The 17610-nt window shown below is 43.6% G+C and overlaps 1 protein-coding gene across 3 annotated transcripts in view; it reads left to right on the top strand.

Annotated features, from left to right (window-relative positions):
* Positions 1 to 17610, top strand: part of GPC3 (glypican 3) — a 280416-nt gene that overhangs the window by 147600 nt on the left and 115206 nt on the right. For all 3 annotated transcript variants that reach the window (XM_081180470.1, XM_081180469.1, XM_081180468.1), the window contains 2 exons: positions 7233 to 7366; positions 13520 to 13645. In XM_081180470.1, the coding sequence (XP_081036596.1) occupies positions 7233 to 7366; positions 13520 to 13645 (260 nt within the window). The remainder of the gene's footprint in view (positions 1 to 7232; positions 7367 to 13519; positions 13646 to 17610) is intronic.

Genomic DNA, 17610 nt, shown 5'->3' with positions numbered 1-17610 from the left:
TTCCCTCTAGTCTCGAGGGAGTAGCTCCGCTGAAATCGGGTCTTGCCGCTATGGCGAAGCGGGGACCCTTTCGAAAAGCACAGGCGGGTGAAGCCTGTGACCGTGGGACTCGGCGGGCACCCTTAGCGCCCCCCCAATCTGCGAGGGAACCCTGTAAAGAGTTCCAGAGCGAAACGGGGAGTCTGGCGCGGTGCTGAGAGTCAATTGCTTCTTCCGTGGAGAGAAGCCGCGCAGCTGTTGCCGGAGAGCGCTGACCTTTTTCCTGTGACAATTCGGCTAACAAACAACTACCTGTGAGTAGGTTAAGTTTGAAGATTGGGAAATTTAAGGAAAAAAGGACTAATTTGGCACTGAAGCGGGAAGGCGTAAACAGGAAGTCCGCCTTCCGTTTTTCTGTAAATAGATCAAAGCGAAGACTGTCTAAGCTAAGACCCTGAAAATTGTGTTGAAAAAGACTTAAATCTTAACATCAATTAAAAGAGAACTCCCTCCCTGAGGTGCGGGAGAGGGGAGGGAGAAGGGGAAGTATTTTTTGCCTGCAAAAAAGAAGAGAGAAAGGGAACAAAGACCATCACTTAATGCCTGGGAACGGACTGTCAAGGGACAATGGAACTGCCGTATTGTGAATCGCGCTGTTAAAGGATAATGCAACTCTTTGACAGCTAACTCTGTAAGAGAGATACTTTGATTCTGAAGGCTCCCTCCGGACTTGAAACTGTTGCTTTTCTTGGTTAAAGGGGGGATTTCTGAAAGTTGGAAAAGCTACTTTATTGTTACAAGTTTGGACTGCTACTGTGTCCCCCTAGAGGAACATTGAAATTGCTACAATTGGCCAGGGAATTTTCCACTCCAAATTGGCCAAGGGGAATTTTCCACTATAAAACCGTGGGAGCGACCTTGATCCTTAGATAAAGTGTTATGGCAGACTTGACTCAGGAAAAAACAAGAAGATCGGGTAAAATTAGACTGCAGCAGCGTAGACCGTCAGCATCTGGCCTCCCTGCCCCACCAGGGGAAGATCCAGCTCAGGTGGCGCCTAAAGGAATGGCATCTGAAGGGGGTTTAGCTTCAGCACTAGATAAAATTTTTGAATCTTTGGAAAAAATAAGCAAACAAGTTGCTGAAGCGACAACTAAAATTGATCAAAACACTTCAAGCATTAACAACTTAGGGCAGAAGGTGAACTCAAATACAGAATCTATTGAGAAACTGCTGCAGGAATCTACTTTGAACCGAAAAACAGCTGAAGAAGCCAAGGAAAAAGTATTGGCTGTAGAGGAAAAGATACCACCGATATGTAGACAGCTGGAGGACCATAAGTCATTGTTGTCTATGACTGAATTAAAAGAAAAACAGACAAATCTAAGGATCAGGGCTGTACCTGAACTTGAGAAAGATAGTCTGATTGACTTTCTTACGCAGGAATTTGCAGACTTTTGGAACTTAGACTCGGACAAGTTAGACTTTAAGATAGTAAGTGCTTTTAGACTTGGAAGAGGGAGGAGAAAGAACAGGGTGAGAGACTGTTTGATTGCCCTCCGATCAAGAGAGGAGAGAGACAGAATATTAAGTCTGCACTTCCAGAAGACCTTGGAAATAAGTGAATCAAGAGTGGAGATATTTAAGGACATCCCTAAACATCTTTTGGATCTCAGGTCCAACTACGGAGATCTAGTGGCCCTATTAAGAGGAAACAGAATCATTTTTAGGTGGGAATTCCCCCAAGGCCTATCTTTTACCTTTAAAGGAAAAAAGTTTAAAATAAGATCAGTGGAAGATAAAAGAAAATTTCTGAAAGAACACGGAGAAGACCTGCAAAAAGAAGCCGAAGAAGAGCCAAGAGCCTTAAAACCAGGAATACAAGACATAGTACCACTACCTTTGGGACTGGACAAGTTAGAGAAGGTGAGACCACCGACAGAACAAGAACAATTACTTGGTGCAGTTGGAGGAAAAGCAAAAAAAAACACACCATGTCCCTGCAACTATTAAGTTGGAATATTCATGGATTTAACTCCTCGGAGAAAAGGAAAAAAGTATTTCATCTATTGAAAAAGGAACAATTGGACTTGATTTGTTTACAGGAAACACATGTGATTAGGCTTCATAGGAAAGTATTGATTAATAAAAGATTGGGTCAAGAGTTTATTTCATCAGACAAGGTTAAAAAGAGAGGAGTAGTAATTTATGCGAAAGAGAGCCTATCACCGAAATTTATCTTTAAAGATGACCAAGGAAGATATGTGGCAATTGAAATCCAAACACAAGGAGAAAATTTTTTGATAGTAGGAGTATATGCACCAAATGAGACATTGTTAGACTATATGGAATACAATATTATCATGATGGGAGATATGAATGGAGTGGTATCTACAAACATGGATAAGTCGCAGAGACAGGTAGTTACTAAAGATGGCAGACTACCAAAAACCTTTTTTGAGATGACTGACAATATGGACTTGATTGACATTTGGAGAATAAAGAATCCCTTGGGCAGAGAGGGAACCTTCTTCTCTGAAGCCAAAATGACATGGACAAGAATTGACCAAATCTGGATAACTAGGGGACTGGCACCTAAGACTCGAAAAGTGGAAATTTGCCCTAAAACTTGCTCCGACCATAATGCTGTGAAAATGGAGATGAAATTAACACCCACCGGTTCCTTCAGATGGAGGATGAATGACACCTTGTTTAGAGATCAAGAAGTTACCAAGAAGGCCCAAAAAACCTTGAGAGACTATTTTGAGATAAATATGAACACTACCATCGAAAAAAGAGTAATCTGGGACGCAAGTAAAGCAGTTATGAGGGGGTTTCTAATTCAACAGAATGCAATAAAGAAGAGAACTCAAAATGAGAAAAAATACAAAATTTTCGAACAAATAAAAGAGGGTGAGAAGAAATTGAGAGCGAAACCAAAGTCACAAGAGATTCTGAGAGAAATAAAGTTATACCAAGTTCAATATATGAAGATGATGAATCAGGAAATAGAATGGAAAATTAAACAGATGAGACAAAGGACATTTGAATCGGCTAATAAATGTGGAAAACTGTTAGCTTGGCAAATGAAAAAAAGACAAAAACTTAACACCATTACCAACTTGGAAGTGGAAGGAAATAACATCCAGAATCCAGTGGAAATTAGAAAATGCTTCCAGAGGTACTTTAAACAGTTATATACACAAGGGCCACAGAAAGAGTTTGATTTAGACCAATTCTTAAAAACAAATGGACTTCAAAAAATCTCTCAAGAAAATAAGTTAATGTTGAATCACAAAATAACGGAACAGGAGGTGGAAGGTGCCATTCAGAACATGCTGTTGGGCAAATCTCCAGGGCCAGATGGCTTAACCTCAAAATATTATAGATCTTTGAAGGACTGGATAATTCAACCACTAAAGGAGGTTTGTAATGAAATTTTGGAGGGGAAAAAAGCGCCAGAGTCGTGGAAGGAAGCCTATATTACACTAATACCGAAAAATGAGTCTGAAAAGACACAACTTAAGAACTACTGCCCCATATCCCTGCTCAATGTGGATTACAAAATTTTTGCAGATATATTGGCTAAAAGATTGAAAAAAGTTTTGGTTGAGGAGATACACAAAGACCAAGCTGGCTTTCTCCCGGGCAGACACTTGTCTGACAACACGAGAAATATAATTAACATTTTAGAGAAGCTGCAAGTGAATATTAATACTAAAGCTGTTTTAATTTTTGTAGATGCGGAGAAAGCCTTTGACAATATTTCTTGGAGTTTCATGAAGAAAAATCTTCAGGGGATGGGGGTTGGTCAAGGGTTTGAAAATGGTATAAGTGCAATTTATTGCACCTCACAACGGTTGGGAGAAATGTTTTTGCCAAAAATCTCAGAAACCTCATCAGGAGGGCTTTAAACTGACTAATGTGGGGGAGGGAGACAGTGCTCCTGAAGGTAGGAGTCTATCAATTGATGAAGATGATCATCCAAATGTCATAGACCAAATGGAGCAAACAGCACGCAGACCTAGTGGTGGGAGGAAAAAATCCTTAAATAAGAGACATGGGGGAATGATTAATGGACTTCAATGTCTGTACACTAATGCACAAAGCATGGGAAATAAACAAGATGAGCTTGAGCTCTTGGTACAGCAAACTAAATATGACATAATAGGCATCACTGAAACCTGGTGGGATAAGTCCCACGATTGGAATGTAATAATGGGGGGATACAATCTATTTCGGAGAAACAGACCAGACAAGAAAGGAGGAGGAGTGGCGTTATATGTCAGGGATGTGTATACCTGTGAAGAGATCCAAGATTTAGAACCTCAAAGCCAAAGTGAGAGCATTTGGGTCAAAATTAAGGGAGAGAAGAATAACAGAGACCTCATTGTGGGAGTTTACTATAGATCCCCAAGCCAAATGGAGGACATAGATGATGCCTTCCTGGAACAGATGGCCAAGCAAGCAAAAGGAAGGGAGATAGTAGTAATGGGGGACTTCAATTACCCGGATATTTGTTGGATGTCAAACTCAGCCAAGAGCATAAGGTCAAACAGATTCCTCACTGGCCTTGCAGACAAATTCAGCATGGATTTCTGAAAAATAAGTCATGTCAGACTAACCTGATCTCGTTTTTTGACAGAATTACAAGCCTGGTAGATGAAGGGAACTCAGTGGATATAGCCTACCTTGATTTCAGCAAGGCATTTGACAAGGTGCCCCATGATATTCTTGTAAAGAAGCTGGTAAAATGCGGTCTTGACTATGCTACCACTCAGTGGATTTGTAACTGGCTGACTGACCGAACCCAAAGGGTGCTCATTAATGGTTCCTCTTCATCCTGGAGAAGAGTGACTAGTGGGGTGCCACAGGGTTCTGTCTTGGGCCCGGTCTTATTCAACATCTTTATCAACGACTTGGATGATGGACTCAAGGGCATCCTGATCAAATTTGCAGATGACACCAAACTGGGAGGGGTGGCTAACACCCCAGAGGACAGGATCACAGTTCAAAACGACCTTGAGAGATTAGAGAACTGGGCCAAAACAAACAAGATGAATTTTAACAGGGAGAAATGTAAAGTATTGCACTTGGGCAAAAAAAATGAGAGGCACAAATACAAGATGGGGGACACCTGGCTTGAGAGCAGTACATGTGAAAAGGATCTAGGAGTCTTGGTTGACCACAAACTTGACATGAGCCAACAGTGTGACGCGGCAGCTAAAAAAGCCAATGCAATTCTGGGCCTCATCAATAGGAGTATAGCATCTAGATCAAGGGAAGTAATAGTGCCACTGTATTCTGCTCTGGTCAGACCTCACCTGGAGTACTGTGTCCAGTTCTGGGCACCACAATTCAAGAAGGACACTGACAAACTGGAACGTGTCCAGAGGAGGGCAACCAAAATGGTCAAAGGCCTGGAAACGATGCCTTATGAGGAACGGCTAAGGGAGCTGGGCATGTTTAGCCTGGAGAAGAGGAGGTTAAGGGGTGATATGATAGCCATGTTCAAATATATAAAAGGATGTCACATAGAGGAGGGAGAAAGGTTGTTTTCTGCTGCTCCAGAGAAGCGGACACGGAGCAATGGATCCAAACTACAAGAAAGAAGATTCCACCTAAACATTAGGAAGAACTTCCTGACAGTAAGAGCTGTTCGACAGTGGAATTTGCTGCCAAGGAGTGTGGTGGAGTCTCCTACTTTGGAGGTCTTTAAGCAGAGGCTTGACAACCATATGTCAGGAGTGCTCTGATGGTGTTTCCTGCTTGGCAGGGGGTTGGACTCGATGGCCCTTGTGGTCTCTTCCAACTCTATGATTCTATGATTCTATGAGGCGGGATTGGGAACTTTTCTACCACCGCCTGTGGTGGTTGTGTCCAGCAGCAAAGAACTATTGGACAGATATTGAATGTGGAGGCTGAATGCAGCTCTCTGGACCTGTGCAACATTTTTATTGACTCTTGTAGGTGTGTGTGCAAATAGCAAATCCTGAGAAGTATTAAAGGTATGTGGTAAGATGCAAAGATCCTTTACCCTAAATCCTGGAGAGTAGGAGGGATACCAGCAGCAGAATAAGGAGAAAATAAAATGCATAATGGTGCTATTAAGTTAATTGCCTTAGAATTAAGAAAACAGGCAAAGTGGCAATAAAGTTGCTGAGAGCTGGCTATCTTTTCATGCTCGGAATCATAAAGTGCTCACATCAACAAAGATTAGTCATGTATTTATTTATTTTTAAAATGAAATTGTGGTTCTATGTATTCTGAAATGATGAGATTTTTGAACAAAATCGTGATTTTTAAATATATAAACGTATGAGAATGTTTTAAGCTAAAAACATCCTTAATTAGATTGTTCTGCAGCTTTGGTCACATGAGACAAATTCACATTCTGCTCCTTTGGTCATGTTAAAAGGAAACCATGAGAAAATGGCCTGCAGTTTCAAAGGGTGTTGGCTTAAAATGATCTGGCATGTGCAAAGGGGGGTGGGGCTCAGTGGACGACCACCTGCACTGCATGCAGAAGGTTCCTGGTTCAATCCCCAATGGCAGCTGCAGACTCTTGCATGAAACCCTGGAGAGCCTTTGTAGACATTAACAAGCTAGGTGGACCAATAGACCATATAAGGCAGCGTCCAGTGTTGCTGTCAGGGACTGGCTGGAGGATGAGGAGGGGTGGGAGGCTCCATCTAGAGAACCCCCAAGGGCCACCCCAGAACAGGAAGGCTCAGAGCCAGGGAGATGGTGGTGGGATGCGGAAGACAGGTCAGATGATGAAGCGGGGGCAGGATGGTTGGATGCTGAACAAGCAACAGGCTTGAGTAAGAGAGAGGAAGATGAGGCAGAAAGCACTCTAGGACAGGCAGCTGAGGTGCAGGAGGGGACAGAGGCTGCCGCAGCTTCACAAGGAGTCTGTGGGTCCTAATGTATCCAGCTCCCCTCCTCCCTTGTCTCCATGGGCAGGGAGCACCTTGCATCTAGGAGAACAACGAGCACAGGGGACCTCTCCCTGATGGAGTTGTAGAGGGAAGTGGGAGGCACAGATTGTCAGTTCTGGCAACTGCTTTACTGGGAGACAGTATTGCCTTTGGGTTTCTCTGTATTCTGTTTCCTTGAACAAATAATCAATTTTATTGCTTGTCTCTGAGTCTCTATGCAGCTGAACCAGCCCTGACAATTGCTAGCATTTCAGCAACTATATCAAGGAGGGGGAGAGGTTCATGGTTCTTTGGTTTTGTTATTTTTTTCAGATTGGCAAGTTATGCAGCCTTTCTCAGAAGAGGCATTCCCGGTCAGCTTCGTATCCTGAGGACCTTTTCATTGAGGAGAAGACGACATGGGTTGCTCCTGTGGAACACGAAGAAACTCTGTCCACTAGAAGGAGGTGAGAAAGCCAATGCCAGCCATCTTCGTAAGATTCCCATTTATTTTCAATATGTACGTATTATATTTTTATCCCCCCCTCCTTCCTGTAAGGAGCTCTGGACTGTGTGCATAGTTCTTTCAGCAGGAAAAAAAATTGTTTCATCATGAGTACAACCAGCTAAACAAGAAAGCACTGGTCCAGTTACAAGTCTTATTTTCTGTGCCTTTAAGGTCCAGCCCACACTGTAACTATCACATGCAAAATCCTTAGATTTACTAACTTTTAACATATCCTGTCCACGTCCAAGCTTGGGTAGCAGGTGGAGTCAGAGTGTTCCCTCTTGCATTGATGTGTGAAAGAAAGAGAAGCCAGGCTCCAGCAAAACCATCTTATTCTGAGGAGCCTCTTACAAGTCTTCCTTGTCACATAAGGCATTCTGAGCATTGAATAGTAACTTGGTTTTAGAGTTCCGTTGTTGCACTATCACCAAGTGGGCAGCAGACCGTAGGAAGCCGACCAGCTCCCTGTGCTGCAGAACTGAATTGATATTAATGTCCAATGACAAAAGTGTTAACACTGGATCCAACTTAAAAGACTGTTCCGTAACATTAGAAATGGCATCAAATATGTGAGATAGTTCCCCCTCCCCTTATCCTTGCAGCATCTCTCGTGGGAAATCTTCGGATGAGCTCCTTCTCCTGAGTTCTGTTCCAGGGAAGCCGCGGTGCAAACCCAGCCTGTTACGAGTTTTGTGCAACGTTCCTGTTGCTGTTGCGGGCAAGTCACCCTGAAGTGATCTAAGATCTTGTCAGTTGCATAGTGGCAGATTACAAGGACCCACAAGGACCAAAAGCAAACCATTTCCTCTGCCTGTTTGAAAGGGGCTCTTAAGCGGAGAGCCACATTCCCCTCTGGGTCACTTTCAGTTTATAGTCTCCCAGTGACAGATGAAGATGAAGGCACAAGCATTATACTCAGATTAGAAAAGTGCAAGCATTATACTCAAGAAAACTAATGAAAACTTGAATGCCACTCATTAACTGAATTTTGTTTACTGCTGGAGATGTGTAACAGCTCCTCGCATTATCCTCAATGAATGGGTTGCCTTACTTCTCATCAGTACAGAGGGGGGAAATAAACATAAAAATAATAGATCCATATTTCATTTTCTCTCTGTGGCTTTTTTTATTGCAAAGTCTGTGCACAGTCTGCCAGAATCTGATTATAGGGGGGGGACCTGGGTGGCTTATTTAAAGAGGGGGAAACAAATTGAGAGAGATGAGAACTCCTACTGGTAGCATTGCAAAGGTTTGTGTTTGTTAAGGCTGCTCCCAGCTGGGTGCTTCACGGCTTACAACTAATCTGCCTAAGAGTTTCCTTCAGCCTGAAGGGTATATACTGCCTCAAGCTGTCTCTTTAAACAAATAGCTGAAAATACCAGGAATCAAGCAGCAGCCATAGTTTATGCATGTCACCAGAAAGTCCATGAGTGAAGAGAGTCCTCCTCCTTTTCTTTTGCTTTTGGGACCTCTACAAAGCAGGTAATTGTGGCAGCTGCATTTTTTAAACTCTACAATTCAGCCACGCTGGGTGAAGCTGCACTGTGTGGAAATCCTCCCCCCCATCTTCCAAAATTGGGCAAGTTCAAGGTGGTTGGCCATAGGGGAGGATGCTTAAGCCTTTGACCAATAAGCAGCCAGCCAGGGCAGATAATGTTTCAATGGGCAACTTGATTTCTGATCATTAAACAGTTGGGGGGCAGGAGCCCTTTCTGATGCAGTGCAAAGCACCTAGAGATCTTTCAGTAGATCGTGACACTGGTGTGGTGGCCAGGGTGGAAGATCCATCACTGTTTGTGCAGCATAGTCCCTGAACTCCAGCATCCTGGAGCCACCAGGTCAGCAGGAAAGGGGAGCTTTTCAGCCCTGAGAAGAAGACAGCTCACCCTTTGTGCAGATTGCAACCCATCAAGGGGAAAGGAGGTGAGTCGGCCATGGAGGATGGGCTTTGAGGGTCACTCTGGAGAAGGCACATGGGAAGAACACTTAGAAGCAGTTTCTTCCATATGCTTCACAGCTAAAGATTTCAGGACACTGAAAAGAGAAGGGGCTTCAGTTTCCAGAGAAAAGTGTGCAAGTTCAGTTTCGAACCCTGGAAGTTCAAGGAAAACCCAATTGAAGTCACTGCAAAAGAAGACATTGGAGCAAGCAAAATCATTTGTCTCTGCGTGCGCACACACACACACACACACACACACGAGGAAGCAGTTGGTCCAGCTCAAAGGCAACACAGAGATCTGTATTGGATCATCTCAATGCATCTCTAATCAGTATTATTGAATAGTTACAAAATTATAGGATCGTCTTGGAAGGATATATATCTTCTGCCCACCCCTGGGGCAGATAGCGCGTTCCACATGCAGCCTCATCCCAGAACTGGGAGGGCAGCCTCTGTCCAAAAGCAGATCGTTCTGGTCTGGATGCACAAATAGCACCATCTGGGATAAGGTAGCAGCTATATGAGCAGAAGCTAGTAAAATGCGGTCTTGACTATGCTACCACTCAGTGGATTTGTAACTGGCTGACTGACCGAACCCAAAGGGTGCTCATCAATGGTTCCTCTTCATCCTGGAGAAGAGTGACTAGTGGGGTGCCACAGGGTTCTGTCTTGGGCCCGGTCTTATTCAACATCTTTATCAACGACTTGGATGATGGACTCAAGGGCATCCTGATCAAATTTGCAGATGACACCAAACTGGGAGGGGTGGCTAACACCCCAGAGGACAGGATCACACTTCAAAACGACCTTGACAGATTAGAGAACTGGGCCAAAACAAACAAGATGAATTTTAACAGGGAGAAATGTAAAGTATTGCACTTGGGCAAAAAAAATGAGAGGCACAAATACAAGATGGGTGACACCTGGCTTGAGAGCAGTACATGTGAAAAGGATCTAGGAGTCTTGGTTGACCACAAACTTGACATGAGCCAACAGTGTGACGCATCAGCTAAAAAAGCCAATGCAATTCTGGGCTGCATCAATAGGAGTATAGCATCTAGATCAAGGGAAGTAATAGTGCCACTGTATTCTGCTCTGGTCAGACCTCACCTGGAGTACTGTGTCCAGTTCTGGGCACCAAAGTTCAAGAAGGACACTGACAAACTGGAATGTGTCCAGAGGAGGGCAACCAAAATGGTCAAAGGCCTGGAAACGATGCCTTATGAGGAACGGCTAAGGGAGCTGGGCATGTTTAGCCTGGAGAAGAGGAGGTTAAGGGGTGATATGATAGCCATGTTCAAATATATAAAAGGATGTCACATAGAGGAGGGAGAAAGGTTGTTTTCTGCTGCTCCAGAGAAGCGGACACGGAGTAATGGATCCAAACTACAAGAAAGAAGATTCCACCTAAACATTAGGAAGAACTTCCTGACAGTAAGAGCTGTTCGAGAGTGGAATTTGCTGCCAAGGAGTGTGGTGGAGTCTCCTACTTTGGAGGTCTTTAAGCAGAGGCTTGACAACCATATGTCAGGAGTGCTCTGATGGTGTTTCCTGCTTGGCAGGGGGTTGGACTCGATGGCCCTTGTGGTCTCTTCCAACTCTATGATTCTATGATTCTATGATAGGCTGTGTGCACCACAACAAATGTGTTGGGCTGTGGGGTGCTGTGTGGGTTCTGCTGCAACAGGGAAGCTTAGCTACGTTTTCTGTAGTTGATTTCATCATGCGAAAGGCTGGGCTGGATGAATCCCAAGACGGAATTAAGATTGCCGGAAAAAATATCAACAACCTCCGATATGCAGATGATGATGGCAGAAAGTGAGGCAGAAAGTGAGGCACTTGATGGCAGAAAGTGAGGAGGAATTAAAGAACCTTTTAACGAGGGTGAAAGAGGGTTGGCATTCATACCTATGGTACAACAAAGTAAAGGTACATAAAGGTTTTCTGAACCATGTGGTTAGGAAATCTTTATATGAAGTATGGGATCAGAATAAAAACCTCCTGGAAAGAAAGACACCATGGTGGATATCACCAATTGAGGTGCTGACAACAAAAAAGTAAACATGGAAGGGGAAAGATATTACTAGGAAAACAGACCAAACATGGAAGGGAAAAGATATTACTAGGAAAACAGACATATGAGGATATTACTAGGAAAACAGACCAAGGGATAAATCTCAAACCATATGACCAAATTGAAAAGATGTTAACAGGGTGGCTGCAATACCACCAGATCAGTGACTTATTAAAGGAAGATAAAAAGAGAAATGGGTTCGAAGATAAAAAATCGAAATTCCAAATCAAGTTAATAGACTGTAAAGATAAAATTTTATCAAGAATGTATAGTTTATTGCTAGAATGGTATACAAAAGACGAAGAAGTAAAGGAATCAATGATAAAATGGGCAATTGATATTGGGCATAACATTGAATTGGATGCGTGGAAAGGACTATGGAAGGAGGATTCGAGATTTACAGGATGCATGGCTTTAAAGGAAAACTTGCTAAAAATGATGTATAGATGGCATTTGACACCAGTAAAATTAGCTAAAATGTATAGAAAAATAGAAAGAAAATGTTGGAAATGTAAAAAGGCAGAGGGGGACTATGTCCATATGTGGTGGACCTGTGATAAGGTAAAAAAAAATTGGGAATCAATTTATAATGAACTCAAAAAAATATTTAGATATACTTTCCCCAAAAGACCGGAAGCGTGTCTATTAGGCTTAATAGGAACAGAAATTAAAATGGGAGATCAAAATTTGTTCATGTATGCTACAGCTGCCGCGAGGACCCTTCTGGCCCGAAGATGGAAATGTACAAGATATACCAACTATTCAGGAGTGGCAGGTGAAGTTGACAGAATATGCAGAACTTGCCAAACTGTCAGGAAGGATCCGGGACCAGGGAGATCAAAGATACCAAAATAACTGGAGTAAATTTATTGAATATTTAAAGAAGAATTGTAAAGCGGTCAAGACACTAGCAGGATTGACATAATACCTCCAATGTATAATAGTATTAATATGAGAATGATGTGCGTGATGGAAAGAGGATAAGTATACCAGTTGTGGGGAGGGAGGGGGGTCGTGACTCGGCAGAGTCAAAGGGAATGTATGGCATTAATATGGTTTGTTGGAAAAGAATATGTAAGGAAAACAATAAAAATTCACTTGGGGAAAAAAGAAGAAATGGAGGCAGTGTGAGATTTTACTTTCTTGGGCTCCATGATCACTGCAGATGGTGACAGCAGTCACGAAATTAAAAGACGCCTGCTCCTTGGGAGAAAGGCGATGGCAAACCTAGACAGCATCTTAAAAAGTAGAGACATCACCTTGCCAACATATAGTAAAAGCTATGGTTTTCCCAGTAGTGTTGTATGGAAGTGAGAGCTGGACCATCAAGAAGGCTGATCGCCGAAGAATTGATGCTTTTGAATTATGGTGCTGGAGGAGACTCTTGAGAGTCCCATGGACTGCAAGAAGATCAAACCTCTCCATTCTGAAGGAAATCAGCCCTGAGTGCTCACTGGAAGATCCTGAAGCTGAGGCTCCAATACTTTGGCCACCTCATGAGAAGAGAAGACTCCCTGGAAAAGACCCTGATGTTGGGAAAGATGGAGGGCACAAGGAGAAGGGGACGACAGAGGACGAGATGGTTGGACAGTGTTCTCAAAGCTACTAACATGAGTTTGACCAAACTGTGGGAGGCAGTGGAAGACAGGAGTGCCTGGCGTGCTCTGGTCCAGGGGGTCACGAAGAGGCGGACACGACTCAACAACAACAACATGTGCTTAATGCTGCTTTTCTGCGTATTCTGCCTATTGCAGAAGCCAAAACTGTTGAAATCCTCCAGCAGCACCTAGCGGCAGAGGAAAACATTACAATGTCATGTTTAAATATTGGTCAAAGTTGTTGCAGGAGGAATCCCCAAAGCATCTCTGTAGGATTTCAGCCCAGTAAGCCACACAGAGACTGGACACCACTTAAATCACCATGCTAACCCAAGGAACCAACCACTGGAGGACAAGCATATTAACTCATTCTATGTTTGTGTCTGCTAAATGCTTTCTGTTGTGATTCAAGACTGGTTTGCGAACTAGTTTAAAACAATAGCATTACCGGTACTTGTTTAAGTCTTTAGTTTCATTTTTTGCATCTCTACTTTGTTTCAGGGAACTTATCACAAAACTGAGAGCCCACAGTGGTTTCTACAGCAGTTTGCCAGAATACATCTGCAGCCACAGCTCCACTGCACAGAATAATACCCATTGCTGGAATGGCCAAGAAGTTGTAGAAAGGTAAAATGAATTCTTTTCTTTTCTTTCCTTCCCCTTTAGTGAAGCTGAGTTGTTGTTGTTATGCTTGGCCCCAGCTTGAAATTCTTCGTACAGTGGTACCTCAGGTTAAGAACTTAATTCTTTCCGGAGGTCTGTTCTTAACCTGAAACTGTTCTTAACCTGAGGTAACACTTTAGTTAATGGGGCCTCCCGCTGCCACACAATTTCTGTTCTCATCCTGAAGTAAAGTTCTTAACCCGAGGTACTATTTCTGGGTTAGCGTCTGTACCTGAGGTACCACTGTAGTAGTATTATGCTGCCCATCTGCAGCAGTTCTTCCGTGTGTCTTTGGACTCCAAATCCCATCCCGAGAAGAGCTTGGATGGTGGATTAGGCTGAAGGCCCACTTTGTCCAGCATCCTGTTCTCCAAAGGGCCAGGCAGATGGGAAGCCTGCAAGCAGCAGATCTCTCCCCTCCTGCGTTTCCAGCAACTGCCTCTGACAGTGGCGGCACAAGATAGTCATTGTGGCTCGGAGCCATGGATCAGTCTTCATCCTCCATGAATTTGTCTTTTAAAGCCACCCAAGTTTCTGGCCATCTGTACCTTTTATGGAAAGGAGTTTCATCTTTAACTTTGAGCTGTGTGAAGAATTACTTTTGTCTCTTCTGAACCTTCCAACTCTCAGTTTCATCGGATGACTCAGAGTTGTGACCATGCTGCTGTTTTTGGCCTCTAACTCCCATCAACCCCCAGGCAGCATGATCAGTCCTCAGGAATGAAGGGGAATCAGGCTCAGCAAGAAAAGGGAGTGCTGTATTCCTGGGGCTTCCCCTTTCAACTGCTAGTCCAGCATAATGGAAAGATGCTTTCTGCAGCAGATACAACACAAATGGAGCAACACTTCCAAAAGCTTAGAACCCCCCCCCCCAAACCACTTAATCCATACTTGGATGCTCAGCCCACGGGGCAAGGTGCTGCTTGATGCACAGTGAGAAACAAGCGACCAGCCAGTAACCCAAGCCCTGAAATGTCTTCAAGTGAAACAGATTGAAAGCAAAACGTAAGTGTTTCTCATTACCATTACTATTAAATCTTAAGTGGAGTTTTTCTCAGCAAGGTGGATGGTTGCAATCACAACTACAAGCCGTGGGGAGAGAACAGACTCTGCTCAGAAACAGGCTCCCTCCCCACTGGCCCCCCAAATTTTCCCCTGAAAAGCAGCAACTCTCAGAATTGCTCCAAACTCCATCAGTAATGGAGGAACTTCCTGACTGAACGGGGCAGTTTAATGTTCTGTTCAATTTGAGAAAGCACCCAACAGTGCTTCTGATAACATTGTCCTGCAAGGTCACAAGTCCTTTTCCCACGGTTGTAATCTGTGGCAGCTGCAAGCTCCCTAGAATTGGTTACAATTTCACAGTTCCCCTCTAGAGGGGGAACTTCTGGTTGTTCTTTCTTTTACGGACAATAGCAACAAAATTTCTTCTTTTTAGATATTTTGTCAATATTAGTTCCTTTAAAATGCGAAAAGAAACAATGGAATCACAATGTTACTCTTCTTTTAACTATCTGTCAAAAAACATTTGTCTCTGGTCAATGAGCTTCAAAACGTCAATTCTGACACCCCGCTCCAGGGTCGGGACGGTGGAAAGTTACTTTACTTTAAACTTACTTCTGCAGGTTTAAACAGTCCAAAAAAGAGATCCCCCTTCTTCTCCTGCTACCGAAGGGGGGTTCAACGATTTTAAATGGTGAAAAACCAATCCTTTAAAAGTAATTTTCAAAGCTCTAGTTTACGTTGTCTTTGCTTTCTTCTGACTACAAGGAAACGGAAGGCTGACTTCCTGTTTAGACCTTCCCGTTTCAGTGCCTAATTAAGGTAAATTTTTAAGTCCAATTCCTTTCTAATCGCCAGTTCTTATTTGAAGTCCAATTGTTCAATGTTTGAGTACTCACGGATGATACTTTAGATGCCAAATTTTCCCAGGAAAAAGGCAGCGCTCTCCGGCAACTGCTGTGCGGCTTCGCTTCACGGAAATAGCAGTTGACTCACAGCACCGCGCCACTTTCCCCTCTTCGCTTTGGAGCCCATTAGTGGGTTCCTTTGTGGGTTGGGGGGGCGCTAAAGGTGCCCGCCGAGTCCCACGGTCACAGGCTTCATCCGCCTGTGATTTCTGAAAGGGTCCCCGCTTCGCCGCAGCGGAAAGGACCCGTTTCGCGCGGAGCTGGTCCCTCCGGTTCAGAGGGAGTCCGCCATTGCCGATGGCGCCACCCTGGAAGTCAATTTGTAGTTACTGTTTCAAGTTTCTACGCTTTTCAAACTCCTTTTTTTCTATCTTTCCACCTATTGCATCACACATTTTTCTGGCTAAATGAGTATTTCAAGCACAAGAGCTCCATCTAGTGGCTCAATTAAGGTACTGACATTGAATGTAAAAGAGCTTGGAAGCCTGGTTAAGTGTTCTCAAAATAATAATAACCGGAAACCATGTTTCTTCAGGAAACTGAGCAAAAGAAAAATTCTGGGTATAGAATCTCAAGGGAAGGCGGCTAGAATCACAAATAGGTGGAACTGGCACATCAAAAGCAAGAGGGGTGGCAGTTATTATTACCCAGAAAAGTCCCTTTGTAATGCAGTATACCATCACAGATCTTAATGGCAGATTCGCCTTTGTAAAATGGATGTTTTGTAAAGGGGACGCTTCACAGAGAACTATACACTCGGGGAGCTTTGTATGCACCAATCAATCAACATTCTTAAAATTCACACTGAACAATCTCAAGGATTTTGCAAAAGCCTCCATAATATTGGGGGGGGGGGATCTGCCTCAATAACTCTGGACAAGAGCCACAGTGCAAACTCAGACAATAGCCCAGGCACTAAAGCAGTGTTAATAATAGAGGCTCATGATCTGGTGGGATTATGGTGACACCTGCACGAGGGACTTCAGATTTTCCCCACACTGCTTTATTTATTCCCATTATGATTATATATTGATTTCTTCAGGACTCATGCAAAAAGTCAGAGCGGCAGGAAAATGGAATAGCAACTGTCTCAGACCACACGCCAGTCAGTACAGACACTGCATGGACAAAAGCTTTCTGCATTACTCGCCAATGAAACTTTCACCCAAGTGCTGGCTGCATCAAACCTGAAAGGAACAATAGAACATTATTAAGAAAGCAGTAACACTTCAGGCAGGGAGCCATGAACTCTCTGGGATGCTGTGAAGGTGGTACTGAGAAGCCATTGCATTGTGGAAACCAGCAAGATCTGGAAAACCAGGATATCCCTAACACGGCAATAGGAACAACAGATCAGACATCTTGAAAGAGAATATAAATGAACAAGCGGGGTGTGTGTGTGTGTGTAAAGCATACCACCTTCTTCAGTCTAAAAAACATGAATGGCAATTGCTGGGAAAAAGCAACATTAATGCGGCAAAGACTAAATGTAAGGCAAATACTATGAATTTGGAGATAAGGGCCTCAAGTTACTAGCCTTTGAACTCAATTGCCTCAATATGGACAGAAGCAGGTGAAATACACTATAGGACATGATGATGTTTCCTGCTTGGCAGGGGGTTGATGGTGTTTCCTGCTTGGCAGGGGGTTGGACTCGATGGCCCTTGTGGTCTCTTCCAACTCTATGATTCTATGACATTAATAAGGACTTCAGCACTTTCTCTTCTCACTTATACTTCCCAAGTAATTCTGACATGCAAATAATGGAGAACTTTATAACATCATCTTTGATAGGCATGCTTACACCAAATCAAGGGTAATTTCTCAATAGTCCAATACAAGAATTGGAGGTATTCAGTGCCACCAGAAGTATAGGAAGGGGTGTGTGGTGGGGACAGGCCACCCCAGGTGTAATCACTGAGGGGAGTGACATTTGGTGCGCCACCTGCCTGTGACTCCCAAGTATACCCCGAGCCATTGGGGGAAGGGGGGAGCTGTGCCGCTTTGCCAATGGCCTTC

Source organism: Podarcis bocagei, assembly GCF_964188305.1.
Source record: "Podarcis bocagei genome assembly, chromosome: Z".
In the NCBI taxonomy this organism is placed as follows: domain Eukaryota; kingdom Metazoa; phylum Chordata; class Lepidosauria; order Squamata; family Lacertidae; genus Podarcis; species Podarcis bocagei.
Note: the sequence above shows the minus strand (reverse complement) of the source record. Positions and strands in the feature narration are given on the sequence as shown.